General features: G+C 35.1%; 1 protein-coding gene across 1 annotated transcript in view; it reads left to right on the plus strand.

Annotated features, from left to right (window-relative positions):
- Positions 1-23,056, plus strand: part of CNKSR2 (connector enhancer of kinase suppressor of Ras 2) — a 157,514-nt gene that overhangs the window by 26,845 nt on the left and 107,613 nt on the right. Inside the window, 5 exon segments of the mRNA XM_072428264.1 lie at positions 3,888-4,051; positions 4,717-4,919; positions 12,658-12,745; positions 18,476-18,517; positions 20,919-21,038. Of these exon segments, the coding sequence (XP_072284365.1) occupies positions 3,888-4,051; positions 4,717-4,919; positions 12,658-12,745; positions 18,476-18,517; positions 20,919-21,038 (617 nt within the window).

The following is a 23,056-nucleotide window of genomic DNA, read 5'->3' on the forward strand; positions in this document are numbered from 1 at the left end:
TCTTCCACAAATCCCTTACAAGAATATGCCCAAAAACGAATCCAACTCAATCTTTATTCCAAATAATGATAACATTGGATCACCTGTACTATACCGATAATTTGTGTAGGTTATTTTTTTCCTATAGGTAATTTAATGAAGCCCAGGAATTAGAGGTAAACTTGCTGGAGAGACACAGAGACGCATACCTATTGAAAAAGTACAATTGGTTTATGGACATGTGCTGGGTGAATTAAAAGCAAATGTTCTTCTAGAAAATAATGTTGTAACCTGAATTGTATTTCTTGCTGCTGAATTATAATTATTAAACCTTGTGGGTTTCGTCTGGGTTCTTTTCTGTAAGAAGGGTTGTTGTGGACCATGGTTGTTGTAGATATGGTTTATTTTATGTTAAGTGTTGTAGATGATATTGCTGTTTTTTGGAGAAGCTTTTGTTATCTATGGTTCACTATATGGCTTGTGGGTGGATGTGTCTTGTGTACATTTCTACCCTCCTCATAGGCAGGTCTTCCTGTAGAATGCTAGAGATTGGAAGTGGGCAGAAAAGTGCTCTAAGGTTTGAATATTAGTAAAATGAGCCCTGCTGTAGGTAAACTGATTTAGTTTTGGAGCCTACACATGTTAACATGTTTAGTGATAATCAGCATAATAAATTTGGATCTTTAGACTTGGAATGTCAATACTAGTTCAAGTTCTTTTGATCATGACATCAACCAAGCAAAGTCTTTGTATCCTATGAGTAGTCAGCCTGGATGGTTGATGGCAGTGTGAGTACTTAACACTTCTTGGTTTTAAAAAATATGGGTGGAATAAATGATTTTTCTTTCAGATAAAAGAACTTCAAATAATCCTATTTTATGTGTATTGCATTTAAAGAGTACACAGTGTGCCTTTTATAACAAAAAATGATAGAAAAATATATTACTTCATTATCTACATAGTGGTTTTTGGCATTAAGTTGATTCAGGCTGTCTGCCATTCGGATGTAGAAGTTTAAATAATTTAGATTTTCCCTGCAAGCTGTAAATGGTCTACCGTGTAACGTTTTAGTTATTAGACATCCATTACGATTTAACATTTATCTTTATAAACCAAATGACTTGCTGGATTTCTGACCTGTCATTCTGACCAGATGTTGAATGCAGAGGTACATGAATAAATAAAATGTTTCAAATAACAGCAGCTTAATGAAGTGTGTGGACTGTTGATAACGCAAATCACATAGGACAGCTTTTGTTAGAAATTACAAGGACGTTTTTTTTCCTGCTGTTTGAGTAATATATGCCAACAACATAGCAAGTGGCATTCTGCATGGATTACATATTGCACCTTACAAAAGCGAAGCCAGGAAAAAAGCATTTAGGCTGCACCTGTAACACACAGTTTGGTGTATGGGACGCTTGTAGAACCATTGGTTCCCTAAAAAAACACCGTCAGACAATGACTGCTGACATTTGACAGGTACAGTAACTTTGGACTGAAACTTGAATTGCTCAAATTCTGATCTGAGGTTAGAATAGCTCTGAAGTTGGAATTGACTCCCCTAAGTACTATCTGGCCACAACTAGTAAGTACATTTCAAATTGGAAGTGGAACTAGAGGTTCTTGAAATCTACAGGCAATCTGTGTTACAAACACTTTATCACTGGTTAACTTCTAAGGACTGCTAAACCAATTTCAGCTGAAAACAAGAAGTGGCAGCATGCACAACCTTTCAAAGGTACCAGTAGAACTGTTCCCCCGGTCTCTTGTCTCCCTCTGGTTATTAGTCTTCAATATTACCTTTCTGAGTCATAGACCTAGAACAAGCATGCAGAAGCAAAATGCAGATATATGTGAACTTGAAGTGTGTTTAGCTGATTTATTGAATCCAGAGGGTCAGTATGACACCCAGCTAGAATTTTCAAACGAGATGAGCAATTACAGCCCTTGAATTTCTCTTTATAATGGCTTTCCTTTCAAAGTGAGCCTGTGCTTTGTCATACAGAACAAACATTTAGGTCAACTTAACTTGGCCAACAATACAGATTGCCCTATCCCTTCCCTCCCCTGCAGTTTTGTTCATCTATTAGGCGAACATTATCTCTGGTTTTGTGGGAGAATATGAACCATTCCACCTAGCGATGCTTGGAAATTGGTCCAGCAACGTCTCATGGGATGGAGAGAGAATCATCAGCCCTTTGTAGGCTACTAGTCATGTCGGCTTGCCTAGGGCTTTTTCTTTGCTCCCGGTGGCTGAATGAAGCAGGTAATGGAACAAAAGGAGAAGTATGTACCAGGGGAAGAGGGACGAGATTTTTAAAATAAACCTATTCGTGTACAGAGCTGTGTACATAAATGTGCACAGTCATTTACAAGACAATTTTTAAATGATTGCACAAAATAGCTGAGAAAGCTGATAACCTCTTTTGATCTTCCAGTTCAGTGCATAGAAAATGACACGTACTCTAGATCTTTGGTAGTACTTATATTTTCAATCCCTAAAGAAAATGTTGTTAACCTGAAAAAAAAGGATAATGCAGTCATTACTTCTAAGGACTGGTGAGCTGCAAAATGTTCATTTTTCTCTTGCAGTGGAATAATACATTTCGGGTTCACTAAATCAAGACTCTGAAATGTGTCAGCAGTTTTATACTGAACAACATATTATGTCTACTTTTTCTATTAAGTTCTGTCTATCAGTAAATGGTGCTTTTTACAACAATGATGAAGAATCTTTGTCCTGTGTGGTTTTCTGATCTCTGAAATGCCTTTTGGAAGTCACTCGGGCATTAACTTATTTAAACATTTACTTAGAAAACTTGGTTATGGTTGTAAGTCTGTAGTATAAAACAAAAAAATCTTTTTTGCATATCCTCTTTATTCCAGATCATACCTGATTTTTAGTTCATCACTTAAGAGTCTATTAAAAAAAGAAGAAAATTTGACATTCAACAAACTCTGTTTGCTACTTAAAACAGGTGTACATGGAATATTTGCTTTTACATTTATTTATCTGTGATGCATTTTCTATTTAAATCATTTGAAATGTGTAAGTGTAAATAGGCCTTAGATTAAAAACTGGAAGCAATGTTGTGAGCATTTGCAGATACAAATTAAGCCATACTGCTGCATCAAGGCCCTCTGCAAAGTGTGATCCTTATTTATGGCATGGGACAGATAAACAGTATAGCTGTGAATTAATCTGAGAATAGGATAGGGATATGGAATGGTTGATGGGTTAGGAGGCAGGGGAATTCTAGTACATAGCTCCAGAAAATGGGGGCAGCCCTAGAGAAGACTTAGAGCTGTCCATGGGAAGGGGTTATGAGTAAAGTCCTTGAAGGAAGAAAAAGGGCAGCTAGGTTGGTGTTTGCAAAGGAGGCCATCTGGAGTCCAATATTCCAGTCAGTGGAGCCGATTAACTGAAGGTGTACAGACTGTTAAAGAAGCAAAGTCAGCTATTAAATAAGACAAAGCTTTGCTGACTTAAATCATGGGCAAGCAAATATTATGTTTCTATTTTACGCATTTTACATTTCATTCCATGGGAATGCGTAGTCATTGAAAAGTGAATTTTCATTGTATACACCAAGCTTAGTGAGTTATCTCTTTCAGAACAGTGAACATGCTAAACTTTTTTAATAAATCAATGTTATTGTATTCTGAATAAAATACTTCTAACTGTATTTAAACTTTTAAAGCCGATCTGATTCCAATTTGTTATGTTGGAAAATGAGCTGTAGTTCTTGGTAAAAACATATCGAAATCTAAGGCCCATACTATATACAAGACCAAAGTATTGCATCAGTACCTTTACTGGAGCACAGGTACAGGTGTATTAAAGGTCATAAAAATGTACAGATTTAAAAGAATGTTTTTTTTTTTTTTTGTTTTTTTTCTATCAGGTCTGGATGATTGTCTGCAACAGTATATCAAAAATTTTGAGAGGGAAAAGATTGCAGGGGATCAGTTACTACGCATTACTCATCAGGAACTGGAGGAGCTGGGAGTAACACGTATTGGACACCAGGAGCTAATTCTTGAAGCTGTAGACTTATTATGTGCACTGGTAAGCTTCAGTTTTTATAGAATAAAATCTTTAAAAGCAGTAGAGTTTGTGATGTAGAAATAAGATTTGTTCAACCTTATTTATTTCATAATGTCTAGTAGGAGATTTTTTTCAGTCTGTTTTTAAAGTGTTAGAAAAATCATGTTTTAGCCCAAATGCCAAATGATCATAAAGCTTCATTTTATAAACTAGCACAAAAGTAGCATTCTGGTGTTAGTATTACAAGACAATATTAAACTTTATTTATGTTATATGCGGTAATCAAGACAGAATAGGAGCACAGAACCTCTTGGGATGCATAGGTCATGGGTCCAAGGAGGCTTCTGTCTGCTTCCACTGATTCCAATGGAATTAAAAAGAACAAAAAAGGAAAACTCACATGCACAGGGAGATTGGCACTCTTTTTTTTTCCCCACCTACCTCACCCAATCTAGCGCCTGCGCAGTGCGAGATCAGGTGACTTAGGAAGAAGGGCAAAAAAGATGGCAGCGCCGATGCTTCCTCTGGGATGAAAAAGGATACAGGGACAACGCGGGACCTGATGCAGGAAACCTCTGACGGGATCGACAGATCTGCAAAGGTATAGGTAAGTGAGTTTTTTTTTTTTCAGTTTACTTCTTATTGTGTTCATTTTGATATGACATGTCTTTTTTTCTCACCTACAGAATTATGGTTTGGAAACAGAAAATTTAAAGACCCTTTCCCACAAATTAAATGCATCTGCAAAAAACCTTCAAAATTTTATCACTGGGAGGAGGAGAAGTGGGCATTATGATGGAAAGAGCAGCAGAAAACTGCCAAATGACTTCTTGACATCTGTGGTAGATCTGATTGGATCAGCAAAAAGTCTCCTTGCCTGGTTAGATAGGTAAGATTTATATAGGAAAGGAACATTTTTTTATAGGCACACATTTTTCAAAAAAAATTTGTTCATGCATACTTTGTTAAACAGTAAGTGCACATTTATATATATTATATTGCTTTATATATCTAATTGCTTCAGTGCCAGCTGCACTTAGCATTGTCATTATACTTCACTTGTTTCTCTTAAATTGGTTGTATATACAAAATAAAATATTTCACATTTTGGAGAAAATTAAATGTTTTCTGATAATATAAAAGGCTAGGCATGCTAGCATCCATAGGCAAGTGTTGTACTAGGGAATATTTGGTGTAGTCGGTGCTGGAAGCCCTGTGAGCTTAGTTGATTTTTATTAAAAATAGTTGATAGTTGATTTTAGTAAAAATAGAGCCAAATTCATGATTTTTTTTTTTTTTTTTTGTCATTTTCTGAAAAATACAATATAAACAAATTTCGGCTTATTTAATAGGGCAGTGCAAAGCAATGATTACCAATGATGAACAAAGTCATTTCTAGGTTGCCCATTTTGTTGTTCTTTGCCTTCCTAAATAAGCCTGATTTTTTGTTTCTAAAGTTTTGCCTTAAGCATGCGCTTTAGGGGTGAAGACTAAAAAAATCATCCAATACAGGTAGAATAACACTAGATAAACTTGCATGAAATCAATCAGAAAAACTGTTATTATTAATGCATGATATAGAACAAGGTAAAAGGGATACCGCACAACCCAGTGACATATTTAATAAAACAAAGAGCAACAAAATCAAATTCCTCTTTCATAGGTCTTACTACAAAAAATGCAATTCTAGTTTGCTGAAGGTTTTAATGCCTTATTTCTTTCCAATGCCCTCTGCACTGCCTTATTAAACAGTTCACTTAAGTCTTCCATGAATACTGTAATGTGTTATCTACATTCATAAGTACTACAATTCTGTTCATCGTTTTCTAACTCAAAATCAATGGTTGTTTCTACATCGCTTATATATGTACCTCGTTTTTTTTGCCATTTAGAAAACTCATGGCTTCACTCACCCTCATCAAAAAGCCAGAGCTGGCATTGAAAACATTTTGAGTCATTAGTGACCAGCTTCTTGCATAATTTTGCAACCAAATGGTCCAAAGAACATGTGTATAAATTATTGTGCAATCTGTGCATACATAAAATGACTGCAGTTGCTCTGAGATCTCACTATACCTATGAGTGCCTAATGGAAGGCATTGGTGAGGTTTCTCCTATCACCAATGCTAGTACAAATGCAGAAAATCAAAATCTAAACTGTTGTGAGAAACAAGTAAAAACTTCTTTTTTTACCCATAAAAGAAGATCTCTTTACATGTGCAATTAGGTATATTTGAGCTGGGTTTATGGGGGGATGTCTTCTTTACTGTTGTGTAAGCATGTCATCTTAGGATATAACCAAATACTGCTGGAGTCTTATCAGTGGTTAGCAGTTCCTAAATTGTACTATTTTATTAAAGGACACTCTGATGAAAGCAATAATGCTTGATGATATATTGTCTTGTTTTTGTTGCTTAAAAAGGCAGTTGGAAAATCTGTATCAATATAACTTTTATCATAAAATCTGCAACCCCACTTAACCACTTCTTCTGAACTAACTAGCAATAAAATCCAACACCACAGCTTCTTAGTTACCATTGTTGGAGCTATACATTACTTACTTTTGCTTAGGTCCCTCCACCTGAGTATTCTTAGAATTGTAAAGGAGCCATCCTGGAGACGCATGGGATCCATCCCACACAGATCTATGAGGGCCTAATGTGCAGGAGTGGCCCATGTGACAAATGGTCATAATAAAAAGTTTTATTTCTTTTACCTCATTTAGCATGACTGTGGCATGCAAGAGCCTTTTGCAACTCCTCACTTGCTAACCACTTAACCCTGACCCCCACATTAACCCTTGAATAACCACAACAACTGAGGGCATTGTAAAATTGGCCTTCTGGCCGTTTATTAAATTTACAACTGTAAACATTTTAACATTTATTTTAACAACAAGATATTCCAATAATCAGGTGACAGGTCCTCGACCAAGGCGCCCCTCCACAGCCTCAGGAATCTTATCAACCACGCATACCTCCTGCTGTTAACCCTTCACCAACCACATTACACAAACCAGGAGACCCCATACCACAGATGGCTCTCCATACTTCCACACTTTTACCACACACCTTCCCAAACCACTTCCCCTCGAGGACCCCACACTGCAACATTAACACCTTGAGCACCCAAAACAGGGCGGGAGGGTGGGAATCTTGTCAACTTCTGTCACAATTGTACTGCCCCCCTCTGTCACCTTGATCTTATATGACCTCCTATGACCCCACCCATTGTTTTCTTTATTATCCAATTAACCCTTATTATTAACTGCCATACCCCTCACACCATCATCCTGACCTATGGCCTTCCCCCCACAGTCATGTTGGCCCCCACCTAGCTCACCTCTCGCAGGCTGCAGGGCCTCCCTTTCTATGACTTTAACCAGCACATATAATAGTATTTACACTTTAAAAGCATACAAAAAAACTTTAAACAATTTTTACCTAGCCTCTATGCTGCCATCCTACAACAATGGCTTGCTTGAATTGTCTGGTGTAATCAGCCAAGTTGTGTTTGAAATGTGAATGTGGTCTGGTGTGATGTTTAAGCCAAGTTTTTTTTTTGGCTGCACTAATTTAAAGGCCAAAATCTTGTTTACCAGGAATTATGACATCTCTGCAAAGTTAATAGCATATTAAGAAAATTTAGTATGTTTCATTTTGATTAGTAAAACATATTAGAAAAACAGGATGCACCATTCTAAATTTACATTTAATTCTAAATGCATTTAATTTGTGTACACCAATTTACATATTCCTACTTTGAAATTGTATTAGTTAATATGATTATGAATTAAATAATTTAATTATAGTTCATTTTTTTACAACTCGCATCACTAACCAGGATATTGCATGTTCAATTTGCAATCTTGTGGGCCATGAAGGATAAAAAAGAGGGGAAAAAATCAGATCATGGATACATTCTGTATTAGAAAATTTTTTAACCATCTATGCATTTAGTGCAATTTTATAAAGAGTTTTTTGATTTTTTTTTTAGTAGTTTTAACCCTTTAATAATTTAGCAAGAAGTAGGAATATTAGTAGTAGGAGTAGTAGGAATTCTACTTTGCGAATTTGTGATTAAAAATATACTTTACGCCTAAAAAAGGATTTTCTCCATTGAGAGTTCATCTGAGTTCAGTTCCCACGGTCACCGGGCTGTACTTATCATTGCTTGGGTCATACTAACCAAAATAGACTAAATTGTGATAGTTTGACAGGATTTTACCAGTCAAATGCTTTCAGAGTTGAAAGGGAAAGTGAGGTTGCATTTGACTATAAAATGGGTAAGTAAGCTTCCTTCAACTATCCTTGATTTTGTTCCAAGAACTGCCAACCCTAAACCTAGAGGTTTCCAGGTTTCCCTATATATAAACTTTAGTGCTTCCCCCTAAAAAATGGCACAAACTCTAAACCATGTGATTGTGATAAACCTATTGATACAGGTGAAGAAGTAGCTGTATATTTGCCACAAAATGAGCTGTAAACTACTTTCTATCTACAAAACTTTATTGATTGTGCCAGACTTAATGGATCATCCATTTTTAAACCCATTTACAAACTTGTTAGTGTCTTTGCTTTTTATACATGACTACCTTCTACTTTGTTTAACTTTGCAGACTGTGATCAGTTAGCATTGTTCCCAGCTATCTTTCTGGACACTCTTCATGTTTTAGAGACAAAAAAAAGCAAGGTGAATGAACATTTGCATCCTAACAAATTCCAGGAAAATTTAAGCTGCCACATAGTTTGTTTTACTTGGCTTTGGATATGCTTTAAACCTTTTCCAAAACTACCATGTATCTAATTGAGTTTCTAAGATCAGGCCTCATTTTACTCAAAAACTATTCTGCTGAATAGTCTCCCCACATAACACTATGTAAGATATGTGCCAGAAGCCTGCAGACCCCCACCTAATACTACTATGTAGCATGGTCCCTTGTTATAACTGTTTAGAGATATCTGGGGGACATGGTATGCTGTGGAATTCAGATCATGCTCACAGTAAAAGGCTTAAAATATTTTATGGAGACCTTGCCCCAACACCATCCTCGACCTCAGAACCCTTATTGGGCAAAAGTTGTATGCGTTTTGACTATCTCTGAATAATTGGTCTAGTGTCTGCTAGATTAGTTTAATATTAATAATAAACAGGATTTTTATAGCGCCAACATATTATGCAGCGCTGTACATTAGTTATAAAAAGTTAATTCACTCCACAACTCTTTGCTTCATTAATTTGTAGTTTGGGGCAACCAGATCTGTTTATTTGATTTTACAAAACAAAGCCTGTGAATTTGCTTGATACTCCCTTTTGTTTATTACTCATTTTATGAATGCCAGAAAATGTGAAATATTACTAAGATTTCATAACATACTCATGAATCTGTTTTGTGATATGAAGGCATTGCAGAGAGCACTGGTTAGGTACAATAGTATCCAGGGCTGAAGGTTGGGTTTTACCTTTTACCAGGTTATTGTAGTAAGGTATTTGAAACTTTAATAAAATATAGATCATATTTGCTCTTTGGTTTATTGAAGAGATTTGTCCGAAAATGCTGTTCCTGATATTGGGGTGTGTGTGTGCTCACTTACAATATGGTATCATCACAGGATGAGCACACCTATTCCTTATGTTTCAGATGAGTCAGTGTTCTATTTTTATGCAGTAAATTGTCAATCCATGTAAACATGCTGCATTGCAGTTGAAAACAATATGTGTCATTTATTGAATTTTTGTTACCCGCAATGCTTCTTGTATGTTTAAGTCCTTCTCTTGCCTTAGGTATTGCCACGCTGATCAGGATGACATTGATAACCTTAAAAAAAGATGGATAGGGCATAAACTGGATAAGTAAGTGAAACACACAATTATTTAATCTTTTAATTACATATTTCTTTAGATATTGCTAATAGGTGATTTATTGCAAAGATCTAGATACTTGATATAGCATGATTTCTTGGCAGGAATAAAATCTTTACTCAGGATATTTTTATTCGTGACAATGTCTAAAAAAATGTCTCTGCTGCTCCAGAACAACCACTGAGATTTCGGCTTTCTCCAAACCGTACCATAAATACAGGCTTGAATCTGGTTGGATGCTGTGAAGCAACTTACACATATCTTCTAACATTTATATTACAAGAATTCTTTTATTACCATGATGATTCTAACCAATTTTTAATGCATGGCTGTGTAAGGAGTTGATGAAAACATGCTGATAACATCTGGTAGTCCCTCAAGCATTCCCACGTGGCAATTCCATGTAAATGATTCCCACCAGGGTATGTTTGAGGAAATGTCAGATTCCCTATTTTTATATATAGAGCCCTTAGTGAGCTTGTAGTCAAGTAATAGATATGACCACTAAGCAGAATTCTCAGGTTTGGGTGAATGAATGTAAGCTTAGGCCTCCTAATATATTCTCACCAGCTAAGCTATACTTCCCGGGAAGAAACACTTTTTGCATCTTTCCAGTGGTTCTCTTTGTTCCATATTTAAGAGCGAACTTCCTACTTGTAAAGGCATCTATTAATTTGCAAAATCATTCATTTATTTTCCCCTAGTATATTAGTGACATACAATTGGGTTGGTTCACTAAACAATATAGGTTGTTCACTATTCAGGGAGTTATCCCCAAGCAATTTGTATTTCACGTAGCTTAGTAAATGTGATAAAAATTCAACTAGAGTTTTTATTGCACATGATTTTCTGGGTAAAGTCAGCAGGGTTTTCCCCCTATTCACTAAGCTAAGTGAACAGCCTTTATTCCTTTAATTTATCTGCAAACTAAGCAGATAAATTGGGGGTCTCTCTTAAGACTGCTGTGTATGTTTGTTTTTTATAGACTCCATATGCTGCATACTTGTGTGCAGGTTCCATCTACCACCATGACCTTTGCCAATTTATAGTGTGTAAAGAGATGTGGAAAAAACTACTATTTAAATATCAAGGTGTGTTCCTTCATCAATAAAAAGAAAATGTTGCCAATGTTTTTATGACATCTCTGAACGTTAACTGTCCATGACATTTATTTGGTATCCAAGGTTTAACAAATTCTGAACTTGTCTATAATGGTTGCCTAAAAGTAATGAGGAACCTAAAGAAAGTTCTTGAATCCTGCAACAATAAATGGTTCCTCCATCATATTTTAATACAACTTTTCTTACAATGTAGGGAAATATCTTTTGGGGAGGGAGCTGTATAAGATTTACTAAAAAAATTAACATCACCTACTTTCTGCCCCCATTGCCATGGCTGCTTGTGTTTAAAATTTAGATTCTTCCCCAGGAAGGAAGATTACTTGTTGATGTTTTTGTAAAATAATTATGAAAAAGGAAAATAATCTAGCAGTAATGGTGTTGTTTTACTAAAGGAGTAAAGTTTGATATCGCACCTTAAGGGCTAGTACATGTGGTAAAAATTCACCTTGAAAGGAATTCTCAATTATGTGCAAAGAAATTAGAAAAAAAAAACAGGCATATGACTGGATAGCACAGTTTTACTTTGTTCATTAAACTAAGGGAATTATCCCTTACAGAGTAAAAATTGACTTTGCTATGTGACATCCTAAACTCTGCTAATAACCAGCATTTATTGTGTCTAACGGAGCTTGTTGTAAATACTGAGGTTTAACGAGATCTGTTTCTAAAGTTGACACATGAAGAGATGTAAAGAACTTAGTCTGGGCTTCTTCATTTACAATTTTCATGGTTTAGCAGCATAAAAATTGTTTCATTTTCTAAGGTTGTAATGCTTTTACAATGTATTTAATGGGACTCTGAATATTTTCGAAATTAAGTTCATACTTTTTTGTCTTGTTTAAAAACAAAAATGATAAGCTGCAGTATTGTTCAAATACACAAACTACATATCTGAAATCACAATTAAAGAAAAAAATATTTGCGACAAGCTTGTCTGCAGTAAATGGTTTATTTATAGATACTGTTTTATAGGTGAGGAATTTAAGGCTAAATGTATAGGAAAGCACTAAGATATAAACATCTCATATATAACAAATTTATATTGGGTTTACTGAACACATTTATCTGTATGCCTGTAGTTACACTTATTATACTTTCAATAATCCAATATTCACATGCAAATTTTAAGCTTTCAGGTCAAGCTAGGTTACATTTTTAATGAAATGATAAAATTAAGTTTTATCAGAGCCTGGCTGTATACATTTTAACAAAATGAGTCAAGCTTTCGTTATATAAAATGAATAGGAACGATTTGCTATTGTCATGCTTGTACCCACTCAACATATTTTTTTTAACAAATATACAGACAATACCATAGTTTATTAAGGGTACAGTATATGCCAAAAGTTGTGGTTTAGAATCCTTACAGTATTTCAAGCTGTAAGAATTTTGTAAGATAGAAAATCTTCCAAATAATTGTAAAGGTTAGTATGCTTCTTAACAGTCCTGATTCCCAGATTTTGATCTGAATGGACTGTTCAAAATAGTTGTGGATTCAACAAACTTTGTGTATTTTGATGCATCATGAGCACTGTTAGGGTGAAAAAATGAATATTTTGTGAATTAATTAAATTCTGCACTGCTAAATATCATGCAACTCAAACATTACAGTGATCCTTATGTTATAATACATTTCCTTTGCAGATCACCATTTGCTGCTGTGACCGATTACTCAGTTACAAGAAACAATGTTATCCAGCTGTGCTTGGAATTGACCACAATTGTCCAGCAGGTTTGTATATGACAACTACAAATGTCTATCAAGGATAATGTTTTGTGATTGGTAATATTTTATGTGGCCATTTAATATGAATTATATATACTACATTTGGGGATGGCCACACTTTACACATGCACAGTGGAATAATAATTGGTCTGCAACAGATACCACAGCATGCATAGGTCATCTAGCACATTAAATCAGTTTCTAGGGAAGAATTAAACTCTTTTCACTTATTCCTAAAGGAGATAGTTCAGTGATTTATGGTCCATAAACTGACATGAAAGGTTCTATGTGATCATAAAACCTTAAGAGGAATAACCTATGATTAGGCAGAACAGTTGTTGGGGGACATACAGAATAGGATTTGAGCTTCTCTGACTGATATGACCACAGTGTCCTGCTAAATGCTATGTACAGGAATCAAAATGTAATCTTCTACACATAGACAAGGCAAGGGATTACAGGCACCCTGTAATCATTTTTGTGTTACCATAAAGCATTGTTTTTTTTTATTAGAACAACATTATGTATGGAATCAACTCTGTTAGGAACTATCCAACTACTACTAATTGTGATTCTATAACAGGAAGTGCCTGTACAAGTAACTTGGAGGTAAGATCATCGAGGAGTATATAGATGAAAATTCCATATTTAAAAATATAACAATGATCATAACATGTTGATGACCCTATGACACTTCATTTTTTTTTCTTTTTTTAATATACTTGAACTGAAAACCATTGTTGGTGCCATTGATGACTTGTCCTTTTGAAATGGCTAGCTTCCTGGATATGTAGTTAATCTAAAGAGTTCAGTACTCAAGTCATAGTGACCCAGAAGTGTGTGTGTGTGTGTGTGTGTGTGTGTGTATATATATAATATACACACACCATGTGTGTTCTGAGCAGAAGTACATAGAGACCAATACAATATGTGCACATGGATTTGTGTAGCTTGTAACTGGATACTGACCAATGCAATGCAAATCGCATATTGATTTTACAGCCTGACATTTGCTGGAGAATCACTTCAAGAATGTTAACAAGAGCTGCATGATTTAAACCACTCCTGTCCCAGCCCTGCACTGTGCAGAATATTAGTTAAGGGCACAGAGTCACATTGGCTATTCTACATGAATACGTTTTGTGGTGTCCTCCATTCTTAGCATTGTTTCAAAGGGCATATTATACATCTGCATTTAAAATGGAGACTTGTCTGTTTGATCTTAGCAGACATTTGCTATAAAATATGGCAGAAATGCTTTAGCTATTTTTTTCTGTGGCCTTGCTTATGAAGGTCAAGATGAATACAGAAAGTTGTACTGTGATTAAATTTTCTTCTAGCCCATTCCATTCATATAAAAATCTTGTCATGCTGTTGCTATAATAAATGGAACCCTGGAATGGCAGCTTTACAAGGCTGCATTTTCATGATTTCAAGGTTTAGAGTCAAATGCTTGTAGTGTTGGATACTTTTAGACACAGTTGTCCTCATACTCCTTTAGTGAAGCAACACTGTTTACTAACACTTGTATAGTAACAAGTCGCTGGGTCATTTCAAAACCCAATAATTCACTGATTGTAGAAGGCAGTTTTACTCCAGAAGCATGGCAATAAAAAGTTAAGAAAACTGATCTCCAGAAAACAAATATTAATTTGTGTTGTTTCTAATGCTGCCTATTCTGCTTGAATGCAAACACAACACATCAAAGGCTGTCTTTTTCTGATTTGGCCAGTTGTGTCCAAGCAAAAACAAAGCAGGTCAAATGAAGCCTCAGAACTTCTATTTAAACTACATCAAAGTACAATGCTTTAAAGATACTTTGTAAGCATTTTAAAAAATGCAGGTAAAAACACATAAAAGTATTAAATACCTGCTTCATGTGTTATACTTTTCTACAACTTATTTTTAAGTCCCTTGCAATGTGCCTTTTAAACTTGCTGGAAAAATGACTGTATGGAGAATCAATTTCCTAGCTCAGCCTCCTCCTTCCTTGCATGTCTAAAGCTACGTACATATACTAGATGATTGTCTGTCTGTCACAACCATTCATCTCTAGCATTTGTACAGCTGTTGTGTGGCATCGTTTTTCAGTCTATTCTGGTGGATCAATGAATGACTCAATGAAGATGATGGCTGTACTTACCTATAGAGGAGAGCACAGGAGGGTGCCATTCTTTTATCCTCTTTCCCTTCCTTTATCATAGAACATAACAATGTGTACTGTGCTCATTCCTTCTGTCAATAAAAATGGTCATAAAAGATTGTTACAAAAAACAGAAATCTGATGTCTCTACAAGGTTTTAGTCCTCTCTTCCCTTTGCTGACTTAGTTCCTCCATGGTATTTTTAATATTACTGTTGGGGCTGCTGAAATGACATTAAGGATGGTGGCGCCCAGAAACAGTCTATGACATTAGAATTTCTCCATAGGTTACAGGGTAATAACTTTTAACAATGTATAAAGTTTTTTGTATGTATATTTTAGGGGAAGATTTTTTTTTTTTTTAATGGATGGCCTTTGTTAGAGCAAGAATACATTGCCCATCTTCTCAACCCCATTGATTTCCATTTGTTAATACACAGGTATTTCAGACCATGTATATAATGACAGAGTTAAGGAAGAGGACCTTTTTTAATGAAAACTGCATAGCCATATATTAGCTAATATAGACAGCTGATTTGCAGGTTGCATGGAGTTCAGCTTGCTGTACCTGAACAACCTTGTGTATTGTATATGAATTTTTACTTTATGGACCTTTGCACATTCTGTAGGGTTATGACATAAATAAAATAAATGTAATGGAAATTTTGTGTTGCAAATCTACAAAAAGTTTTCCATTTGCTTTCAAAACCCAAAATATTCATTAATGTTTTTCAAAAACCTTAAGCATCCGCTGGAGGAAAATACAATCTGTTCCTAAAAATTCTGCATGACTCTAACCTCTCAGATATTGTCCACCAAAATGAGAAAGAAAAGCAACATTTAGAGAAGATAATCGAGAGGTCAATAGAATCATAAAAACACTTCAGGGATGTTAAGATGCCAGGGACTATACACAGCTAAACTCTTAGCCTTGTGACCTCTAAAGCTGTACTGATGAAACAACAAAGGCCATTGCTTAAAAACAAATCCTGGTTGCCAAAAGGCTTATGCAAGACATAGCAACCATGTTAAAATATGTTTAATAAGAACAAAGGTAAACTTTTACATCCTAATACAAAACACTTTGTAAAAATCGAATGCTTCTCATCAACCTGAGAACCCCATGATTTACAGTAAAGCGAAGTTATCATAGCTTCATCTTGGGGAAAGCATTTTATTAGCAGGAGCTAGAAAAATAGTCAGGTTTGACAGCAAAATCAATGGAGTGAAATGGAACAGTTCTAAAGGAAAATGTGTTTAAAATTTCTTACACACTTAGGAAAAGGTTCACCTTCAAATTGCAAATTTAAAACTACACTAAAGAGATATTTACCCCAGAACTTCTTACAACTCCCCATGCCAAAGACTAAATTTCAATCCATAAGATCTGAAACTTTTTGTTTTGCCAGTGGTCCTATCTAGTTCTTCTTTTGGTTTGCTCCCACTGTTTCTAAATTGCTAGGATAGGATTATCAGATTAACTCTCTCACTTTTAATAACTGAAACAATGCGGGGCCCTAATTGCAGTAGGAACAGGTGATGTCTCTTCTACAATAAAATAACCATACACCGGTCTGATGGCAAGTTTTGAAATACTTGCTTGTCCCCGTTCCATAGCATGCACTGCAGTCTTCTTCTTCTGCTCCTCTTTTGGGTTGCCAATATTTAGTCATCCTGGTTGGGTGGGTCGGGATGACATAACTCCTGTGCACATGCAGCGTTCATTCAGACTTAGCAGCCCTTTGGGGTCACGATATGCTGAGCTTTAAAAAAAAAAAAAAAAAAAAAAGTAACAAACAGTCTGGTAATTATGTTTAATGGCAGATGGGATATCACCTGTCCTTCTGTAATAAACAACCTTCCTGAGTGAAGCTTTTGTTATAGTTATATATTTTTTAAATGGAGAACAATGTATATGATTCTGCTTTTAACATTATCACACGGAGTAAATCCTTTGGTGCAAAGTATGTTAAATGAAAATGTTTACAAACTATGAAATGATGAATGTGTCTGAATTTTCTAATTTATTCATCACTGCTGATTACTTTTTTAATATTATTATTTGAGGTTACCTTATATGTGTTGTAGACATTAACAAAGTACATGTGACTAAATTGTACAAATTTTTTTTTAAAGCATGTTTCTCTTGGTTGTATACTTTTATATTTACTGTAAATCCTATAATTTTTTTACACTTTACAATTTCAATAAAACTTTAAATTTAGGATGGGTTTGTCCTGTTAGGTATGACTTCTATCAGTTTGCTTTTATGATGAATCCACAAGGTTTTTATGGTTTTAATTTACACAGTAATGAATACCTAGCATACATATGAACAATGTCATTCATATATACCAAGGCACCATAAGCTGTACTTTGTACACGGTTTGCTAAATACACCTAAATTCACTCTTATTTTACTACTTGTAATTACAGGGCTGTAGTGTGCTGTATTTTTAACCAAATAATACATTAGTCTATTCATCATTGCTTAATCACCATGCCCCCTATTAATTTATCAGCATATTCATTTAGGCATGTATTTGTAACACCCATTAGCTCTTTGTATTAAAAAAAAAAAAAAAAAAAAAATAATAGTATATTATGCCCAAAACACAACTAAATTACGTTGTCAGTTGTAAAGAACTGTCAGTAAAGAAATGTCCTATAGCTGAAAAGAAAGTGCTTTTTCCCTTGATCAGCACATAACCAGTATTGATTTAAATCAGCATGGTTTTCTTAAAAATTAACCACAAGCTGTTAAAATTAAAGATTTGGCATCGACATTTGCCTTTTTAGGATTTGGAGACTGAAATATAAGTGGGTTTTACTTTTGTACCACTAAAGCAATATTTTATTCCATAAAGATAGTTATTAAAAACCTAACCTTTTAATAACTTTAGGATTTAAAGGGGTCTAGTAAAAGCTTGTTCTTCAGTCTTTGAAAGGAGTTCATGTTTCTAAACATATTAAAGACATTCATCCCCATATAATGTACAAAGCATGAGTAATCAAAGTGTAGGCATTTGGGGTACTTTTTAGCCAATACGTTTCATGTTGTAAAGCTGTATCCGATTTTGTATTTGCATTAGCAGAGATGGTATGAAACCCTAAAACACATCAGCGAGTTTATACATAAATGAAAGCATAAAAAGAGAATTAAATCTGAGCTATGGTTTTTAAGCTAGGATAGAAATTGATTTTGTTTTTCAAAGTCTTATGTCCCCAGATGCAATAGAGGGCTAATAGAGTTCACATGTAAACTCTGTGTGTTTTATTAGGTTTCTTGGCATTGCATAATTTAGTTTTGACTAACATATTAATATATAATGGAAGAAAAATGGAGAGTTTTTACTTAGGTTTGCTTTAGCAAGATTTGTTTGCCGTACTCAAATCCAGGCCTTAAAATCGATAGGCCCAGACAGGTGTTAAAGTTGGGTTCAGCTACTGTGAAACGATTTGTATAAATTTTAAACTGGTATTTGTGTGCAGTGTATAGGTATTTGAGAATTTATTTAGCACAATGTGCATATTGTTATAAAAAGTAGTAATATTTATGAAATAAAAATTAGGAATGTTTTTTTGTCCCTCCAGGAATGTACAGTGTATGAAACCGAAAACAAGATTCTACATGTGGTAAGTCACTCTTTTGTATATCTTCATCCAGTCTTTCATTTCTGTTAGTGAAGGTCTGACTATTCTGAACCCCGGGGGGTTTTTAGTTGGTATGCATGTGGGCTGCTGGGAAGTGCAAATGATGGAAGGATGTTTCTGCACCATTCACCAGTGATTTGTGAATTGCTTAAAAATATATGTAATATTAGTTAACCACAATTACTACTGAGAAGCTCCTCATCCAATTATCATGTAAATACAAGTATTTTATGAAGGACCACTTCACTCAGCATTATGTGTTAGTAGTAACTATGGTATTTTCATATTCCTTTCATTAGTTGCACCAAGCAATCATAACACAAGTGGTAATGCTTATGACTTGAGTGCCAAGTGTCTTTTTTAAATATAAGCTGTATACTATAAATATATGGAAACAATCTAGCAGGTCTAGAAAACATGGTGGAGTCTCACCTAAACCAATGGTCTCAACTCCAATGTACAGAACAAGAGGGCATGTCCCAGGGTGGCAACAGGTAGAAAGGTAGGGGTCAACAGTATCTTACAGTAAAGCACTAGTAGACATATTCTATTGCGCTTCTACAGGGCTATTTGCACTTGAGTGGCCTTCTCCCCTATTTGCGTCATCTTTTGATGATTGTGCTACTTAAGTGAACATCTCTATACTTACCTAGTGATGGTTTGAAAAATGTTTTATCAATACTGCACCTTATGAATGTGGCACATAAGTAAGCTCTGGACCATGTCTGCTGAGACAATAAGAGTGCAACCTAAATTTGCTACTCCTCTCATTATATTGCTGTAGTCAGTCTATTGATTTAAGTTGCCAGAAGCCAAAAGAGAAAAATCAGTCTGTGGTCCATTAGGTAAAAAAAAACTTTATTGTAGATATTTGTGATGCTTAACAGACATGGAAGCTGTAGTTAACAAGAAATGTTTGGTCTAACTTGTCTTTTCTTTGGTTTTCTAGTCTTTTATAAATTAGTGTAATAAATAAAAATCATATCAGCGCCCTTTAATACTATCCATGGGTTTAATATACCAAAGATATTTCAATTATTAAAATTGAACATATGGATGGCACATACATGTATATACATAGGCATAGATTTTGTTTTAATATTTTTTCAAGGATAGATCTGCACCATTTCATAGATGACACCAGGGAACTGCCGGCTTGAATTATCTGGTATTATGGTGTAGATGGATAGCTGGTTGAGTATTCAGAGGGAGCCCCAAAACCCAATTTCTGTAATTTCATCCTTAATTTCAGTAGAGTACACTGAGCCACTTCACTTATGTACACACATTTGGTCAGTGATGCTACCTAGTAATCTACCGTACCAGTTGTGAAGCTCTGCACACAAAATTAGTAGATAAACACATGGTTTGCATCTGTGGGGTAACACTTTTTGGGCTTTTATGTATTGCCTCCATAGTATATAAACTATTCTATGCATCTGAGACATCCAACATGTTTTAAAACTTAAAAAGCAAGCTACCACTGTAAGAACATCAGAGGAATTGGGCAGTTACCACTGCATATTAGTGGAATGGAGAACATTCTGACATGCACCATCTGGACTGGTCCTTGATATCAGTACAATAGTAAAATGGCAGAACTGATTAGAAAAAATGACAAAGCATTAACATTTGAAAATGTATTCCTATGTTATGGCCTAAATGAGAACTTCATTAGGTCCCTATTCTTATAAATATAACCATTGCATGCAAACAAATATGACCGGTGCTGCTGTTGACCTTCCTCTGAAAATACTACTTGCCTAACTTTATGGCTTTATTACATTCTCAGGCAGTGACCCAATACATGTATGCAGAGCAAGAAAGACAGATATAAGTCAGTTCTAAATATGCATAATAGTTTGAATTTGTTATTCACCTGAATCAAGAGAACTTCCTGGGAACCAGGCAACATTCAGTCTTTGTTTTCATAATGGGCGGTCTCTGAGATTTTGCTTTTTGAACCATTATTTTCCGCTGTATATTGTGATGTACTTTTACTGCTGCACTTTTTTTCACTCCTACTTTTTTTGTTCCTGTAATAATAGTGATTCAGCTAGTGCTAAATATCAATTTTAGGTTTAAATTGCTTCCTGATTAAGCTCCAGGAACTTTCATTTAAGTAGGTTTCAGGATTATAGCAAGCTAGAGAGAAAATAGATCCTTATTAATAGTTCATTATATCCAATTATCTCCAAGCATGATTTGTAACATCCACTAGCTAAAGCTTTAATCAGGTTTTTTATCTTGATTATCATGAACATTTCTCTATCATTTTGCATTATACTTCATCTACAATACAAAATCTGTCCTTACCAGTAGAAGTAAGAAGGTATTCTGTGTTAACTCATTTTGCTCATTTCAATATTCTCATCCCTTTTAGTGCAAAACCTTATCTGGTGTTTGTGACCACATCATCTCCCTGTCTTCTGACCCCTTGGTTTCCCAATCTGCCCATCTAGAAGTTGTACAGCTATCCAACATCAAGCCAAGTGAAGGACTGGTAAGATTTTTGCCCTTATTGGGACCAAAATGTATTAGCCATATAGTGTAGTGTGCTACATCTGATTATAAGCAATAAATCTAAGATGTTGGCTTTCATGTAGTAGCTAAATAATGTAATACATATCCTATATGTAATATATCTCTAAAACAAAGTGAAAAATTTGATGGTCAGAGATAATCCATCTCCATTTTAAAGAATTGCTTGTGCAGACTGGGCTTCTGTGTTGGGGGCTTTGTAAGGAATTTAGAAGTGAGAATATAAGGTGCTCACAATAGTAGTAGTAGCTAAAAACCTTGCAGATCTCAAATAATTAGACTATAGTATAAATTGGGCATTTGCAATTTGTGAAGTCACTGAAATACTTTCTGAACATCAATGACATATATTTGGAGTTGTATCAAACCATAGTAAGAAAAGTCTACCTTACATGGAAGAAAGCACCAAGTATGGTGCCTGTTTATTTTTTATTTACTTTTTTTTTGTTACATTTTGATATGCTTATTCTACTTTTGTCCAGTGCATATTAAGGCATCTCTGTCCAAGTATGTGGCAACAGGGAGTAGCCAAGCAGACATAACCATGATTACAATAATTGTATAGTGTTACTTGTGTTTTTTCAGAAATGTTTTCAGCCAGTTTTTGAACTAATTCTTCCGTAATGTTTGAATCATGCAGTTTCTGAGCTTGGAGTATTATTTCATGCATAATAAAGGGATTATTTCCCACTTTGATTTCATAAAAAATCCTCTATAAGGTTCTCGGCAACCTCTGATAACTGCCTGGGAATCATAATTTTTAAGCTGTTATAACCTATTTTACCTGCGGTGTAGTATAAAAGCGTGAAAGCAGTGATAGCAGTGTGAGGTGCCATTTTGACCCCTCTTAATGTGGTATCTCTTTCATAGATTCAGTACATTAGTGGCATAGGAATAAGCTGTGTCTTCAGAGTGTACCGAGATTACTTAAAGTATGATAATAATTTCCCTTTGAACATTCAGCAGTGCCCTTTTGTCATTATGTTCTGCACCATTTCAGCCTATTTTGTATGACAAAATCACAATGTGAATGCAGCCCTGATCTGCTGTGTTCCATAATTCTCAGTCTCGGTCTTCTCAGTCTCAGTAATTTACCGGTAGGTCATTACTCGGTGCAACGAACGCAGAATAAACCACACAGTAGCATGGAATGCATTAAAGTGAATGCACCATGACTTCTAAAAGGGAAAAAAACGATTTAGAGGTGGAGGAAGACTTTGCCTGCTTCAGCCACACCTTCCAGAGTGCTATTTTTATTGTTTTTCAAGTGTTTTGTCTGGTCTTTCACATAAATGTCCTTCAATGTCTTCTTTCTTCAAAATAGCTGTACCTTCTGCATAGTTAAAAGCAGGAGGAACCAAAGTGGATTTGTGGTGGGAGGTTAAGTATTACTTACTTTCTGTACGCAGGTAGGAAGTTTCCCCCACTACAATATTTTGTACAAAGTAACAGCCATGTTCTTTAACATTTTGCAGAAATAGCAGACTTTTGTTACTTTTGAATTCATAATTGTGCTCAAGAAGTAAGCAAGGGATATGAGCTAAAGCTGCTGCTGGACTAAACAACTCTAAAACACCATACCCAGAGCTTATATATTCATAAGATCATGTCTAGTTCTAAATACATTTGTCAGTAATACTCATTAACATGTGATAATTCCAGGGGCCAAATCTGGGTGTAAACCTAATGGCGAAAAGGCCAGCAATTTGTCATAATAATAGTAAAACACGACACTCTAGTATGACAGTGATAGTGACCCATTAAATATGATGGACAAGGAGCGATGGGAGGATAATAATGCTGGATAATGTGTATTGATCATAAAATATGTTTACTGCTTTTTAATGTGTTTGGATTTCATGTCACTGTAATTTGAAATGGGTATACGTTTAGAGATGATTACATTCTATTTTTGTTGTAATGTAAAGTTGCACTCCAGGCTATTCTTAATAGATCATTACACTAATTCACCCTTAAATG

This window comes from Pyxicephalus adspersus, chromosome 1 (genome assembly GCF_032062135.1).
Source record: "Pyxicephalus adspersus chromosome 1, UCB_Pads_2.0, whole genome shotgun sequence".
Taxonomy (NCBI): Eukaryota; Metazoa; Chordata; class Amphibia; order Anura; family Pyxicephalidae; genus Pyxicephalus; species Pyxicephalus adspersus.